At 44.0% G+C, this 15,802-nt stretch overlaps 1 protein-coding gene, 1 long non-coding RNA gene and 1 pseudogene across 2 annotated transcripts in view; all 3 read right to left on the reverse strand.

The window, feature by feature from the left end:
• LOC148133542 (uncharacterized) overlaps positions 1-15,802 on the reverse strand; it is a 726,392-nt gene that overhangs the window by 123,830 nt on the left and 586,760 nt on the right. The gene's annotated exons all lie outside the window — the stretch shown is intronic.
• Positions 7,511-15,802, reverse strand: part of EFNA2 (ephrin A2) — a 285,035-nt gene continuing 276,743 nt past the window's right edge. The window contains exon 5 of the mRNA XM_087952732.1: positions 7,511-8,235. Coding sequence (XP_087808858.1) covers positions 8,114-8,235 — 122 coding nt within the window. The 3' untranslated portion in view covers positions 7,511-8,113. The remainder of the gene's footprint in view (positions 8,236-15,802) is intronic.
• LOC113423654 (dolichyl-diphosphooligosaccharide--protein glycosyltransferase subunit TMEM258 pseudogene) lies at positions 9,573-9,886 on the reverse strand (annotated as a pseudogene).

Genomic DNA, 15,802 nt, shown 5'->3' on the forward strand with positions numbered 1-15,802 from the left:
CCGGTTGTTAAAAAATTTGAATCCCACCCCTCCTGGATCCCTCTTCTGTTGATCTTCAGCAGCTCTTCTCCCCCCCTCTTGGAGAGCTGACGTGATTTTCCCCCACCTGCCTGCATGCTTTCTTCACAACTGTGTTCTTCACAAATCATTCTGAATGATCACACCCATTCTTCTATTTTTTCTTTCTTTCTTTCTTTTTCATATCATTGGTTTATTCATGTCTAGGAGGCAGAGGAGGAGAAAGAGGGTGGAGGAAGAAGAAAGTATGGAGAAGGAAGAGGAGACGAAGAGGAGAAGGAGGTGCAGGTAGAGGACGAAAAGAAGATAGAGGAGGAGAAGGAAGAGAAAGAGTAGAGGAAGAACAGAGGATGGAGGAGGAAGAGGAGGAGGAAGAAGGAAGGAAAAAGAGGGCATGGAGAAGGAAGAGAAGAGGAAGATAGGAAAAAGAGGATGGAGGAGAAGGAAGAGGAGGTGGAAGAGAGGAGGAAGGAGGAAGAGGAGGAGGAAGAAGGAAGGAAAAAGAGAACATGGAGAAGGAAGAGAAGAGGAAGATAGGAAAAAGAGGATGGAGGAGAAGGAAGAGGATGTGGAAGAGAGGATGAAGGAGGAAGAGGAGGAGGAAGAAGGGAGGATGGAGGAGGAGGAAGAGACGGAGGAGGAGGAAGATGAGGAAGATAAAGGAGGATGAAGGGGGGATGAAGAAGAAAAGGAGGTGAAAGAGGGAGAAAAGAGGGTGGAGGAAGAGAGAGGTGGAGGTATCTCTTTGTGCCAGGGTTAGAAGCTAGTAGAGAAAGGAACTGCATGTCCTTATTCAACAGTTGGCTGTCCTTCCTGTTGGAATGAAAATAAAACCAGCAGCGAGTAGTTTCTTTCCAGCTACTAATTCATCTGCCTTTCAACATCAAGATTGATTAGCCTGCTATCCAGCACTGGAGAAGAGACAGAAATTATCTGCCGTGCCAGACTAGCCAGAAGGAAGCTCGGGGCCATGAATCACCCTTTTCATTGCTTTCCCAGAACCCCATTGGGGGCTTTAGATGCTACACCTGGTTCCGATGGTCCTACTGGCCAAGGAAGGGCTAATGCTTGGCTCCACACGCTCCAAAAGTCCTCCAGGCTAGCAAAGGCCAGCTCTTGATATCTGTTGAGCTTCTGTTAATGTCTTGCAACTTCTGGTGGTCTGACTTTATAATACCACTTATTGAATGTCAGACAGCATTCCACAAGATGTGGGAGTTTCTAGATGTTATCATTGGAAGTATTCACCTCAAACACTAAGATTGTCCGCCACTGGGCCATGCTGATTCTAAGGAAACCCAATCTCTAGACCAGTGGTTTTCCAAACTAGGCAACTTGAAGAGGGGTGGACTACAACTCCCAGAGTGCCGCATTCTGGCTGGGGAATTCTGGGAGCTTAAGTCCACAAGTTTTAAAAAGTCACCAAGTTTGGAGACCCTCTGCTCTAGACTCATCCAAGTGCACTCCATTGCGGAAAGAAAGATGACGTATAATGCTGGGAAATTATGTCTCCCACTCCTCCCATTTGTAGCTGGGTCCATGTAGTTGTACATGAGTTTAAAACACTTTCTCAAAACCTTGGCAACTTAAAAGATACGTGGACTTCAACTCCCAGAATTCCATAAGGATGACAGGTAATTGAAACCTGTATTATTATTGTTGTTGTTGTTGTGAATAAAATGGCTGATTTGAAGACATGCCAGTTAATCCAGATAGAAAATATGAGCAGGGAAAATTTAGAAAGCAGTTTCAGAGAATATGAAAACAGTCCTTGAATCGTCAAGATGTTAATTCAAGGTTTTGTTTTGCTTTTTTAAAGTACAGCGGGAAACAGGAAAACGTTACATTTCTAATTTTTTTTACCCCTTTCTAAAAAATCAACAGGAATACCTCCCCACTCCCCCAGGAAATAAAAAAAAAGATAAAAAAAACCCAATCCAACTCATTCATTTTCAGCAAATGCATTAAAAATAGTAATAATAATAATAATTCATAATCACAGTATTATGCCTGATGGCAATATGTACAGAAATATAACAACTGTTCCAACTTAGTCCCGCGGCACACCGAGACAGAGTAAAATTGGTGTGCTGTTGTTTTATAGATGTCTGCTGAGAGTTGGAAAACGGAAAAAAAAATTAAAAACATCCACAGAAAGATTGTCAGGTGTGAATATACAGTCGTATGAAAGGAGAATTTGCACTTCAGTTCCCAGAGTGGGTTCCAGAATCCTTGGCTGGAAGGAAGGCAGAAGTGGAAGTTTTCGGAAGGAATCATGAATGGCCTTCCGTGTGGTCTCCTTTCCTTCCTTGGCCACGACAGTGGAAACAAACCAGTGAAATTCAGCCCTTTTCTATCTATCTCCAAGGTGCTACCATTAGTCCTCGACTTACGACCACAGTGACGCCTAAAATTTTCATAGCCTAATTAGAGAAACCCTTGTTGAGTGAGTTTGCCTCGTTTTACGACCTTTTGGCCACGATGGTTCAGCGAATCGCTGCACTTATTCAGCACGGTCATTAAGTGAATCTGGTTTCCCTGTATTGACTTTGATTGTCAAAAGCCGGCTGGGAAGGTTAGAAAATGATGATTGCATGATCCCGGGGGACAATGCAACCGTCATAAATACAGGCCAGTTGCCAAGCAACTGAATTTTGATCACATGACCATGGAGATGGCTGCAGCGGCCATCAGTGTGAAAACCGGTTGTAAGTCACTTTTTTCAGCGCCGTTAACTTTGAACGGCCACTAAACAAATGAATGTAAGTCGAGGACTACCTGTAATACCAGCTGACATTTCCTAACTTTTTATTTAATTAATTTTTATAGCTTTGTATACTTCACACCTGTGGTCAGCAAAACCTGGACCAAGCCAACACTGAGCACACAACCTTAGCAACTACAGAAGGAAATTTCTCTTTCTTGACTTGGTCCCATGGGCAACACTAGCCCCCCCTCCCCCCAGTGTATGGTGGGAAACATTGGGCAATGCACCAAACCATCATTTGCAAAGTTTCTAAAACCTGCTGCCATTGGAAAAGGAGAACAGAGGGCTGGGATGGGGCTGGGTGGGTGGGAAGACAAGGAGGTTGTGAGCCCAGCCCAGAGTGGTCACTGCCCAAGGAGATTCTGCTTTCAAGAGGACAACGGCAACTGTGTGGGTAGATCTTCAGCCACAAAATGGCGGCTGGCTTTTTTGAAGGCCCTGGTGAGACAACACAGTCACAGCTTGCTTTACGGAGAAAATATTCCCTGTTTCTAACCCAGAAAGGTCCAGTAGCATCCTCAGAGTATCTTTTAAGGCAGGGGTCTCCAACCGTGGCTACTTTTAAGACTTGTGGACTTCGACTCCCAGAATTCCTCAGGCAGCATGGCTGGCTGAGGAATTCTGGGAGTTGAAGCCCACAAGTCTTCAATTTGCCAGGTTTGGATAGCCTTATTTTAAGGGCATCTCTTATAAGGCACCATTTTCCCTCCCAATGAACCTCTGTTGGGTGGGGGGCAGAGGTGGAATTCAATTTTTTTACTACCGGTTCTGTGGGCGTGGCTTGGTGGGTGTGGCAGGGGGAGGATACTGTAAAATCTCCAGTCAGGTGGTATTTGCTGGTTCTCTGAACTAATCAAAATTTCCACTACCGGTTCTCCAGAACTGGCCAGAATCTGCCAAATACCAGCTCTGGGGGGGAATCAGTGAAATGAATACAGGTAGTCCTGGACTTACAACCACTTGTTTACTGACTGTTCGAAGTTATGGCACTGAAAAAAGTGGCTTATGACCAGTTTTCACACTTAAGACTGTTGCAGCATGTTCATATAATCCAAATTCCACTGCTAGGCAATTTACATGTATTTTTTTTTTACTTACTTATTTAAATTTCATATTTCTAAACTGTCCGTTCCCTCAGAGAGGGCATATATTTATGACAAGTTGTATTAACCTGGGGTCACGTGATCAACATTGGGGGTGGGAAGGCAGGTTTGTTTAACAACTGCATGATTCACTTAACAACTGTGGCAATATGCTTAATAATGGTGGCCAAAAAAAGGTCATAAAATGGGGCAAAACTTTTTTAATACTTGCCTTGCTTAGCAATGGCTATTTTGGGTTCAATTGCAGTTGTAAGTTGAGGACTACCTGTACTACAAGGCTCTGTCCATCAGCAGATAAAATCTCCAACCCCAGAACAGAACAAATCCAAAATTGCTGGAGGAAAAAAGAAAAAAAAAAAAGACTGAATTTGGAACTGGGCCAAAATCCAGCCTGGAATTGCAGAGAATTTAAACAGAAACCTTCTAAAAATATCTCATTGTAGAGATATCTTGGGTTGTGCAGGCAAGCCCTCAGCATATGAACACGAGACAAAATTTCTGTTACTAAGCAAGGTGGTTGAAAAGTGAGTTGTGTCTGTTTTTATGGCCATTGTCGTAGTCGTTAAGCGAATCACACAGTCATTGGGTAAATCTAGCTTTTCCCAACATGTAACCAAAATGGAGATCAGAATTTTCATCGCTAAACAAATTTAAGTGAGTCTCACCCGATTTTACAATATTTTCTGCAGTGTTTGTTAAGTGAATTATTGCGGTCCTTAAGCAAATCACCTGGTCATTAAGTGAAACTGGCTTCGCCTGTTGCTTGGCTTATCGGAAGCCAGCTGGGAAGATTGCTAATGGCAACCTCGTGATCCCCTGGGAAACCGTAACTGTCATAAATATATGCCAGTTGCCAAACACCCAAATGTTGATCACGTAACCGTGAGGATGCTGCAACAGTCATAAGAGCGAGGATCTGTTTTACGTCTTTTTTTTTTCAATGTGGTTGCAAATGAATGGTTGTGACTAGCTGACTTTACCAGTCTGGGTACCCTTCCTCCCAATTGTGTGACTTGCAGCAGAGCTGTTATTAAGCAGTTGACAAACTTTCCCTATTTTGTGTGAAACAACAGAAACGACATCAGCAAAAACTCTCATCAGGCTGCAGCTGTGCCCTCCTTGCCAATCCTACCTCTGAATTTGGGCAAAGGGGCAAATAAACCAGGTTTGGATCCAAGTCTGCTCATTACACAATTAATGGTGGTGTTCCAAAGGGGAAATATCTGTGGGATAGGCTAAGCCAAAATATCTATGGGATAGGGCAGTATCCCAAAACGCCTACTCAATCCAGGTGCTTCACACAGCCTGCCAACTACAAGGACTCATGTGCCTCATCCAATCTTCGATCAGAAACTGGAGTTTTGGCGCATGGGGTCTTGTGAAGTTGGAGTGAAGTGCAGTGATTTCAATCACACACTATCTAGGCCATGGGTCCCCAAACTTAGCAACTTTTAAGACTTGTGGACTTCAACTCCCAGAATTCTCCAGCCAGCTTAGCTGGTTAAGTTGTAATGCTATTTGTTTGTTGTGGTCTTGCGAGGTCAGAAATTCCAGTTTGTGGGCTTAGTGCCATTTGTGAAGTTAGGCCAGGGGTCTTCAAACTTGACAGCTTTAAGACTTGTGGACTTCAACTTCCAGAATTCCTCCTCCAGTCATGTTAGCTCAGGAATTCTGGGAGATGAAGTCCACAAGTCTTAAACTTGCCAAATTTGAAGACCCTTGAGTTAGGCCACCGTAGCTTATCGAATTAACCACGATGAAACAAGAGGCGCCTTAGTGCAACGTGTAAACCAAACCACTGCAGAGTCTAACTGCAAGATCACACCTCTTATCCAAATCTTTCCACTTCTAAAATTGAATGGATTTGTCCCTAAGCCCATTCCTTCCCTTCCTTCCTTCATTTCGTATACAGGTAATCCTCAGGTTATGGGCCGTAATTGAGCCTTGTAATGTTGGTTGTAAATTACCATCATAAAGCGGGTCATCGTGTGATTTTGACAATCTTTTTTTTTTTAAATAAAGCAAAGTCATTGTTCACTACGGGGCGTATGTTTCTGGAAGAACGACAAAACAACGTAAAATTGCGGTCATGTGCTGCCAACGGTCGTAAATGCAAGCCAGATGCTGAATACCTGAAATGAGGCCACATGACTTTGGGACAGGGATTGGGGGGGAGATATTGGAACTTTGGAAGTGGGTTATTTTAACTTTGGGGCCCTGTCATAACTTTGAATAGTCAGTAAGCAACTGGTTGTAAATCAAAGACTACCGGTGTTGCATTTATAAGCCCCCTTTACGTCGTCTTCTGCTACCCTGGTTAGATAAGTTAGATAAGTTCAGGGTAGGTCAGGAGGAAGAAAGGAGTTGGGTTTAAGAAACGTTTTAGAGAAGTTTCACAACCTCAGCCACTTGAAGACGTGTGGACTTCAACTCCCAGAATTCTGGGAGTTGATGTCCACACATGCAGAAAGGCAGACACCACAGAGGAAAGGGACTGAGGGAAGGAACAAGGGAGATTCAGGACGGCCAAGTCAAATCCCCCATTTTGTTTGCTTTAGAGATTTCCAAGACAAGCAACCCAAAACGGGATTTACTTCAGGCTTGGCTCAGAATCACCCGGGATCCATTTTCTGTTGATCCACCTTCTCACCAAAGAATGGCAGGGTGGGGAATAAATGCATTACAAGCCCCCAAGCCAATGCTTGGTTTTTTGTTTTGTTTTTTAAAGTGTGGAAATTGGTCGTTCAGGACATTTCGTCTGCGGGGAGGGTACCCCAAAACATCCACCATTTTGGAACTTGGCAGCTCAGCACCCCTCAAACTACTACAGGCCACACGGGGTTGTTGCCTCTTCAGTTGCATTGTGCTGGTTTCTCCTCCCCCCTCCCAGCCGCCCTCCCTCCCAAACCCGAGCTTTCTTTATGAACAGAAAAAAAACAAAAAACAAGATTTACAAATTACACTTTCCCAGTTTTAGACCTGCGTAAATAATCCTTCTGTTCAGACAACCCTCCCTCCCCGCCCTTGAACACACACAGAATACAGTCCAGAGTTTCAATTCGTCTTGAGGGCACCCATCTTCCACAGTCTTTCTTGGAGAAATCGAGGAAGGAAATGTCCAGAAGTGTTGAGATGCTCTTTTATTAATATATTTTTCTTCTTCTTCTTTTCTTTCCTTTCCTTTTCTTTTCCAAAGTGGCAGTGAGCCTGCGATACCCATGGAATATGACACAAAGAAATCTGAAGGAGTAACAGGTTTTGGCATAACAGTATTCTAGTCCTCAAGGTTTTTTGTTTTTGAAGATCTTTTTGTTACAGTTGGTGGCTCTCTTCGTTAAGGGGTTTCCACCGTCACAAAATGTAATTTGGTCACCGCGAGAGGTTCATGTTCCCTTCGCCTGCTGAATCATCATATTCAAGCCAAAAAGAAGGAAATAAAAAACCCACATCAAAGGGAATGTAAAGGATGTCCTTCAAACCCACCCATCCCTTCTCTCCAAAGGAAAAAAAAAGAGGCACCAACGCAGAGGGTCCTTTTTTGGTTTCTCCCACCCACCCCCATTGTGATGTCTCTTTTTTGAGTTCCAGTTGTGGAAAAAAAAGTCTAGAATACACACACGCACACACGCACATACCCTCCAAAAAAAGCCCCAAACAAACCAGAAAAGGTTAAGCTGAGAAAAATAAGGAAGAAAAAAAAAAAGACTATATTTGGTCTAGAGATTTTAAAAAAGAAAAACTCCACAGGGGGGATTAATCTAAAGAGGTGGAGGGTGTTTTTACACCAGCTGGCTTGATAGAAGTCTGTGGAAGGTTTTTTTGAAATATAAAACCAGCTCAGCTCCCCATGTCACAGGTTGTTGTTCCTTTTTTTAAAAAACGGAGCCTTCCCCCTCGCCTTCCTCTGTACTGTATCAGACATGTGGGGGGCAGGGTTGGCTCAGTTTGGGGTGTTTTTTTTCAGGAAACACAAAGGCAAAAAGACCAGGGCCTCTTCTTTGCCTGACGTTGGCAGAGACCAGAGATCAAAATCCTTGCAACACACCCCTCTCCACCCCAAGTGTATCATTTCTGATCCGGTAACAAACACCCCCCTGTTCACTCCTCTTCTTCCTCTCATTCTTTCCTCTGATATGGTTTTTTCCCCCCCTCCCCTTGGTTTTTGCAGCTGCCGCTGTAAAAGAACACCCCCCCCCCTTTTCTCCTCTGCCATTCTGCCGGGGGGCTAGGAAGCGAGGATAGTCCAAAACATCGGCACCACCACGAAGAAGGCATCGGGAACGGTGAAGCTGCAGCAGGAATTATTGCTGGTGAAAATGGGCTCTGGCGATTCGTAGAGGGAATCGTCTGCGGGGAGAAAGGAAATAAAAAGAAAGAGTTGGATGTTGTTGTTGTTGTTGTTGTTGCGGAGAAACCCACTGCCTATCAGCGTTCCAAGTAATGCACCCATAGAAAGCAGAACTCTGAAGGCAAGTTCCTCAAAGAACAATTTATTGGATACATCCTATTGGCACAACTGGTGGAAAACCGACTCTGAAAGCCTTAGTAAGACCACACCTGGAGTACTGCACCCAGGGGTGGGATTCAAGATTTTAACAACCGGTTCTGTGGGCATGGCTTAGGTGGTGGGTGTGGCTTGGTGGCATGTGACTGGGTGGACGTGGCTTGGTGGTCATGTTATTGGCTGGATGTGGCCAACTCAATATCACTCACATCGAGGCACGCATCTCCTCGCCTGGCCTCTCATGACTGTGGGGATGCTGCAACAGTCGTAAGTGTGAAAAATGGTTATAAGTGACTTTTTTCAGTGCCATTGTAACTTTGCATAGTCACTCCACACAAGCAAAGTACCAGCAAAGGAGGGGAAAAAAACTCCTGAGACAGGAAGTCCCGTCCTGCCAAGAATGTAATACGGGTTAATGGAGAGGAGAGGCAGTTTCTGTAAGCAACACCAGAATGTTTCCTTCCTGCCTTCCTTACAGGATTAGGCCAGTAATTTCTTCTAACAACCAGTTCTCCAAACTGCTTAGAATGTTAACAACCAGTTCTAGAGAATAGGTGCGAACTGGTAGAATCCCACCCCTGGTTGCATCCAGTTTTGGTCACCACATTATAAAAAAGATGTTGAGACTCTAGAAAAAGTACAGTGAAGAGCAACCAGGATGATTAGGGGACTGGAGACTAAGGCATATGAAGAACGGTTACAGGAACTGGACATGGCTAGTCTAGTGAAGAGAAGGAGCAGGGGAGACAGGATAGCAGTCTTCCAATATTTGAGGGGCTGCCACAGAGAGGAAGGGGTCAATCGCCTGTAGGCCAGACAAGGAATAATGGATGGAAACTGACCAAGGAGAGATTTAACCTGGAAATAAGGAGAAACTTTCTGACAGTGAGAACAATCAACCCATGGAACAGAAGTTGCCCTCGGAAGTTGTGGGAGCGTCATCACTTGAGACCTTCAAGAAGAGACTGGACTGCCCTCTGTCAGAAATGGTGTAGGGTCTCCCACTTGGGTGGGGGGTTGGACTAGATGACCTACAAGGTCCCTTCCAACTCTGATTATCTGTTATCTGAAAGTTCCCGCAGCTTTCACCTATTTTTTTTTAAATAATTTTTATCACAGATTCAGCTTTATTGATCTGAAGTTAGAATTCTCACGTTAGAATTATAGCCCAAAACTGTGATAAGCCACACTGTTCAATAAAAAAAATAAAAAGGAGCTGCAGAAAGGCTGCTGGAACCCCGAAATAGCTCCAAACTACTGTCATACATAGATCCCAACCCACAGCAATAAGAAGAGAACTCCAAAGCCCATGATGCTACTAGAGAGATGAGTAGTTCTTTGTAAATGTACCGGGTATACTTGGTGAATCGTAAACAAAGCTGTGAAGAACATGCCAATGGCCAGGAGCACCACAGTGAGATGTGGAAACATAGCTGGATTCACCGGACTGGTGTATCTGCTCATTGTTTCAAGCTTCATGGCTGCATTGGCGGCAGTTCTAGTTACAGAAGGACATGTCCGGCCTTTTCTGCCATCCTCACTCCGCTACCTAATTAAAAGATAAAAGTTCCCCCTTTCCCCCCAAGTCAGTGGTCACGCTGTCCAATCAAGGTGCTGGCCGGTTGCGTGGTTACTTCACTCCTCCTCTGGCCATCCACTGGTGATAATGTCATTGGTTCCCACAGGAAAACGTTATTGTTTTGGCTTCACAACTCTAGATTCCCCCCTGTTGTATGGCAACCGCAGCCAGGTTCATTTCAGGGTTGACACTTCCTTTTCCATCTCTCAAGATCTCTAACCATCTCTTATGCCCCTGTTGCTTGGCGTGATGGATAGAAAGAGGCAGATGGTTTTAACAAGCAACCAAGGGCCAAAGAACAAAAAGCACAATGGGAAAACGTTGTGTCTACCAAGCATAGGACAATCATCACATCCCAATCATTCACATTTGACTGAATATCTGGACTTCAACTCCCAGAATTCCCCAGCCAGCACGGCTCATTACTCACCTAGGTAACATCATCAGTGCCAGTTGAGTATGGGGCTTGCTCCCTGTTTATATACAGTAGCTTGCCCTGCTGGTTTTTGTGGGGTGTGTGGTTTTTCTCCTTGGTAATTCCTTGATTGGAGTATTGTCTCCTGTTTGATTGTTTGTCTGGTGTTAATCCCTGCTTATCTGGGTGTTGGCTGCTGAAGAGGATGTGTCTATGGTCTGTTTTGTTTCCTTCTAAGCCCTTTTATTGTCTCCTTTGAATGGTTTGTAAATATAGCTTATCTCTATGCGTCTATTGATGGCTGATTTGTCTCAATGCCAAGCTTTCAGGAATTCCCTAATGTTTTCGGATTTAGCTTAGTCTACTCACAATTTCCCAGATGAAACTATAGTTGAGTCTGCCCGTGAGATTAAAGAGTTTCCATCGTATCTTCTGACTGCTGTTTGGTGTTCGTGGTTGCACTCTCCACAATCAGACAGAAAGCAATACTCAAGTCACTCTCACAATCAATTTAAGAAAGCAACGCATGAATCAAGGGACCATCAAGGAAAAAAAAACCTGACACTCCCACCAAAATGGGTAGAATAACAGAGTTGGAAGGGACCTTGGAGGTCTTCTAGTCCAACCCCCTGGAGATTTTTCCCTGGACCAGAGTGGGTTGGGTTTGTGTGCCATTGGCGACCTTCTCAGTGGCCTCTGACATGCGACGTCAATGGGGGAAGATGGATTCGCTTAATGACTACAGGTAGTCCTCAATTTACAACAGTTCATTTAGAGACCGTTCAGAGTTACAACAGCACTGAAAAAAGTGATGCATGACCGTTTTCCACAATTACAACCTTGCAGCCATCTCCATAATCATGTGATCAAAATTCAGACACTTGGCAACTGGTTCATATTTATGACCGTTGCTGTGTCCTGGGATCCTGGGATCCCCTTTTGTGACCATCTGACAAGAAAAAAAATTAATGGGGAAGCCAGATTCACTTAACAACCTTGTCACTAACTTAACGACCCGCAGTGATTCACTTAACTACTCTGGCAAGAAAGCTCGTAAAATGGAGCAAAACTCATTTAACAAATGCCTCACTTAGCAACAGAAATGTTGGGCTCAATTATGATTGTAAGTCGAGGACTACCTGTATGTGATTCACTTAACTGCTGTGATTTTCTTAATAACCATGGCAAAAAAAATTAGGCATGACTGATTTAACAATTGCCTTGCTTAGCAAATTCTGGTCCCAATTCTGGTTGTAAATTAAGGACTACCTGTTTATCTATCTATCTATCTATCTATCTATCTATCTATCTATCTATCTATCATCTATCTATCTAATCTATCATCTATCTATCTATCTATCCTCTCTCTCTCTCCCTCCCTCTCGTCTGCCTGCCTGTCTTCTCTCTCCCTCTCTCTCTTTCTCTCTCTCTCTCTCATCTCTCTCTCTCTCTCTCTCTCTCTATCTCAATATCTACCTATATCTATATATTGCTTGCAAAGTGGGCAAGGAGAGGCCATTGCTAAGTCCCACGCAGGATATGCTTAGCAACATAAATTCTGATCCCCATTGTGGCCATAAGTCGAGGACCACCACCTGTATGCATAGTTTCATGGACCCTAACAGGAAAAACAAAATAAAGTCCTGAAATTAGAACATTCAAATCAACTGAGCACGCTTCAGTAAACTGGCTGCCTTCTCTATCGCCCTTGCCCTCTGGGACACTTTGATGCCATCCAGTCTGAGTGGCTGGGTCGGGGAGAGTGGAACGGTCAAGGGTTAAAACAGGCTGGCGAACAAGCTGCTTTTGCCAAGATCAGAAGCTCCCAATTTCCACCCCACTGGCCCCCCAACGGAGACTCAGTTTCAAAATATGCGGGCGGCAATTTTCGCACGATGGCACAGAGCCAACTTCAAGATCTGCCAGCCAACTTGTAACAACAGGACATCTCCGGGGACGGTGCCTGTTTAGGTTAGGTTTTGTTATGTCCCCCCCGTTCCTCCCCGGCCTTGGCTGGCAGTCAGCACCGACGCTTGGAAGGTCAGAGAGCAATTGTTTCATAGCGATCCAATAATCCTGTTTCCAAAAGACGCCTAATCAGCCAGCGATGCAAAAATGTCTTCGAGGGAATCCGCTAAATTACAGCCAAAGCCGTTTTAACGCCATTCCCTCAGCTCGGCTCCTCTTAAGTTTATTACTAGATTAAGGGTGGTTTTGGCAGACTCACAGCCTGGAAGAGAGATTTGGGGAGGGGGGGGAGAGAGAAGAGGAACGGAGCAAAAAAAAAAAAAAATGGAGATGCAAATCCATCTTGGCACCGGCTTCGAATTCCTCCAATTCTATGGGACTAGCTTTGCTTCTTTTCGCCCATCTGCACCTGGACAATTTGCTGTCGTTTTATCGGACACATTTTTTTGGGGGAGGGGGGAGAAAGGTTGTCCTGGCCTTCTTCTTCTGAGGGTTGAGGGAGAAGTACTGGCCCAAAGTCACTTTCTTGGCTTTTGCACCTAAGGCAGGACTAGAACTCTCAGGCGCTTGGCTTCTAGTTACCTCTGTCCCCTTGAAATCCTGAATGGGAAGGAAGGAAGGAAGGAAGGAAGGAAGGAAGGAAGGAAGGAAGGAAGGAAGGAAGGAAGGAAAAGAGAAAGAGAAAAAGAAAGAAGAGAGAGAAAAAGAAACAAAGAAAGAAAGAAAAGAAGAAAAGAAAAAGAAAGAAAAGGAAAGTAGAAAGAGAGAAATGAGAGAAAGAAAAAAGAAAAAAGCAAAGAAAGCAATGAAAGATGGAAAGAAAGATGGAAAGATGGAAAGAAAGAAAGAAAGAAAGAAAGAAAGAAAGAAAGAAAGAAAGAAAGAAAGAAAGAAAGAAAGAAAGAAAGAAAGAAAGAAAGAAAGAAAGAGAAACTGCCATAGGATGCCTGTCCTAACCCTTGTGGAAAGCCACTACAAACACTTCATGCTTCATGAGGGGGGGAAAAAACCTCAACAAAACAACCCGAGGGTTTCTTTCATATTTTTTAAAAAAGTCCTTGTTTTGTTTTAAAGCCAATTAAAATCACACAGACACACAAACATGCACATAGAGAGAAATGAAACATCACCAACGCCCCCCGCAATCTCTTTCCCAATTCTGTCATTTCTGACTATTTGCACACTCCCTGGGAAGAACTGTGACCAAACATTAATTACATGTTAACAGGAGAAAATTATTAATTTGTGTTTTCTTTTTTCCCCAAACAGCTGCATGATTTGATTCTTTTTAAAATACCACCTGTTCAGAAAAAGCAGAAGGTTGTTGCTGTTTGTAACATTTTAAATGAAATAATTGGCTTTCTTTCCCCACTCCTTGATCCCAACAATGAACTCAGCGGGTATTCCAAACTGCCCGGGGTTCATCTAAGTTTTTTTTCCCCTCTCCTTTTCATGGATTTGTCTTCACCCCAACCTAGAATCAAATAATAATTTGGTGGAAATCTGCATGCCACTTGAGCCAACACTGGCGCTTAGTATTTCAGCTACTGCCAAGAAAACAAAAGGTGAAAGTTATCGGAAAGGGCGTGTGCGTGTGTGTGTGTGTGTGTTTGCAGGCCTGTGTGTGTGTCAAAAGGCCTTCCCTAATTTAATCTCAAGGGCAAAATGTGCAAGGATGGGACAGTGTCCATTCTGCTTGAAAACAGGTTTTGAATTGTTGGTAATCAGGACTAAGCAACGACTGGGATGGGGACGCTATCTTGCTTTCTTTTTTTTTTGGAACTCACACTGTGTAGGCCAGAGGTAGGGAACCATGTTCCCTTTACGACTTGTGGACTTCAACTCCCAGAATTCCATGGCTGGCTCAGGAATTCTGGGAATTGAAGTCCACAAAAGTCATTAAAGGGCCATCGTTCCCCGCCCTTGCAGACAAGACAAAGACTGATTCTTGCAATGTTTTAGTAGCCGAGAATAAGATTTCCGTTTTTGGGTAAACTCAGGAGGTGAGGGAGTGAGGCCTACCTCTGAGGTGCTCAGAGAAGGGTGCCAGAGATACATCCCCATATTGTCCAAAATCAAATATAGGGTAAATTGAGGGAACGAGGTAATTAGAATGTCTATGGAGATTCCTAGTCATCCGGGTCATGGTTGTCCCAAAGATGTTTTTTCAAAACTAGATTTTTTTTCTTCCTGGAAGACGTTTCACTTCTCATCCAAGAATCTTCTTCAGTTCTGTCTTCAGAAGTAAAGAAGTTTCTTGGGTGAGAAGCAAAACATCTTCGAAGAAAAACAAACAGCGTTCAGTTGCCCTTAAGAAGAAGCACCTTTGGGACAAGCTAATTACAAGCCACCAGTATGTCATACATAGCATAACATTTATGCCATAACATCGTCATGGCCATGATATCATGTGTCCTGCTGTGAGGAACACCCACAAAATTGGGGATATTTCATGTACGTGGGGCACTTGAAGTATAACTGCATAAACTGCTCTGTCACTGGAGGTTTTCAAGAAGAGATTGGACAGCCATTTGTCTGAAATGACTTGAGCAGGGGGTTGGACTAGAAGACCTCCAAGGTCCCTCCCAAGTCTGTTGTTCTGTTACACTGTTATAAACTAACCATAAACTGGGTTTGCCTCAGAGGTGGTATTCAGCAGGTTCTGACAGGTTCTGGAGAACCGGTAGCGGAAATTTTGACTAGTTCAGACAACTGGCAAATGCCACTTCTGACTGGCCCCGCCAACCCTATCTATTCCCTGCCTCCCATTGAATCCCAGCTGATGGGCTGGGTCTTCTTTGGTGGCCCTGCACAGGAGAATGGAGCTGGAAAGCAGGTTAGTGGGGTGGGGAGAGAATGGGGATTTTGCAGTATCCTTCCCCTGCCACGCCCACCAAGCCACGCCCACAGAACTGGTAGTAAAAAAAATTTGAATCCCACCACTGGTTTGCCTATACAGTAAGTCAGAACAAACCCTAATCAACATGAAAACAAACCCAGCTAGCATGTTGGGTGAAGGCAGGCAGTAAGTCTGTCACTGATTTAACTTCCAATATAGGCAGTCTTCGACTTATTCATTTAGCAACTGTTCGAAGTTACAATGCCACTGGAAAACAGTGACTTATAACGTGGTCCTTGCAACTCTGATCACAGTGATGTGATCAAAATTTGGCTGCTTGGCAACAGGCATGTATTTATGGCGGCTGCAGAGCCCTGAGGTTATCTGATCGTCATTTGTGGCCTTCCTAGCTGACTTCTGACAAGCCAAGTCAATGGGGGAAGCTGGATTCGCTTAAGGACTTCATGATTCACTTCACAACTGTGACAAAAATGGTCATGAAATTGGGTGCACTTCACTTAGCCAAGGCTTTGCTTATTATGGTCTCAACTCTGGTCATAAGTAATCTTATCCCATTTCTGAAATAAGAATTCTGAACTCTAGGATCAC

Source organism: Notechis scutatus, chromosome 1 (genome assembly GCF_049901735.1).
Source record: "Notechis scutatus isolate UNSWTSFEM ecotype Mainland chromosome 1, rNotScu1.2, whole genome shotgun sequence".
NCBI classification, from domain to species: Eukaryota; Metazoa; Chordata; class Lepidosauria; order Squamata; family Elapidae; genus Notechis; species Notechis scutatus.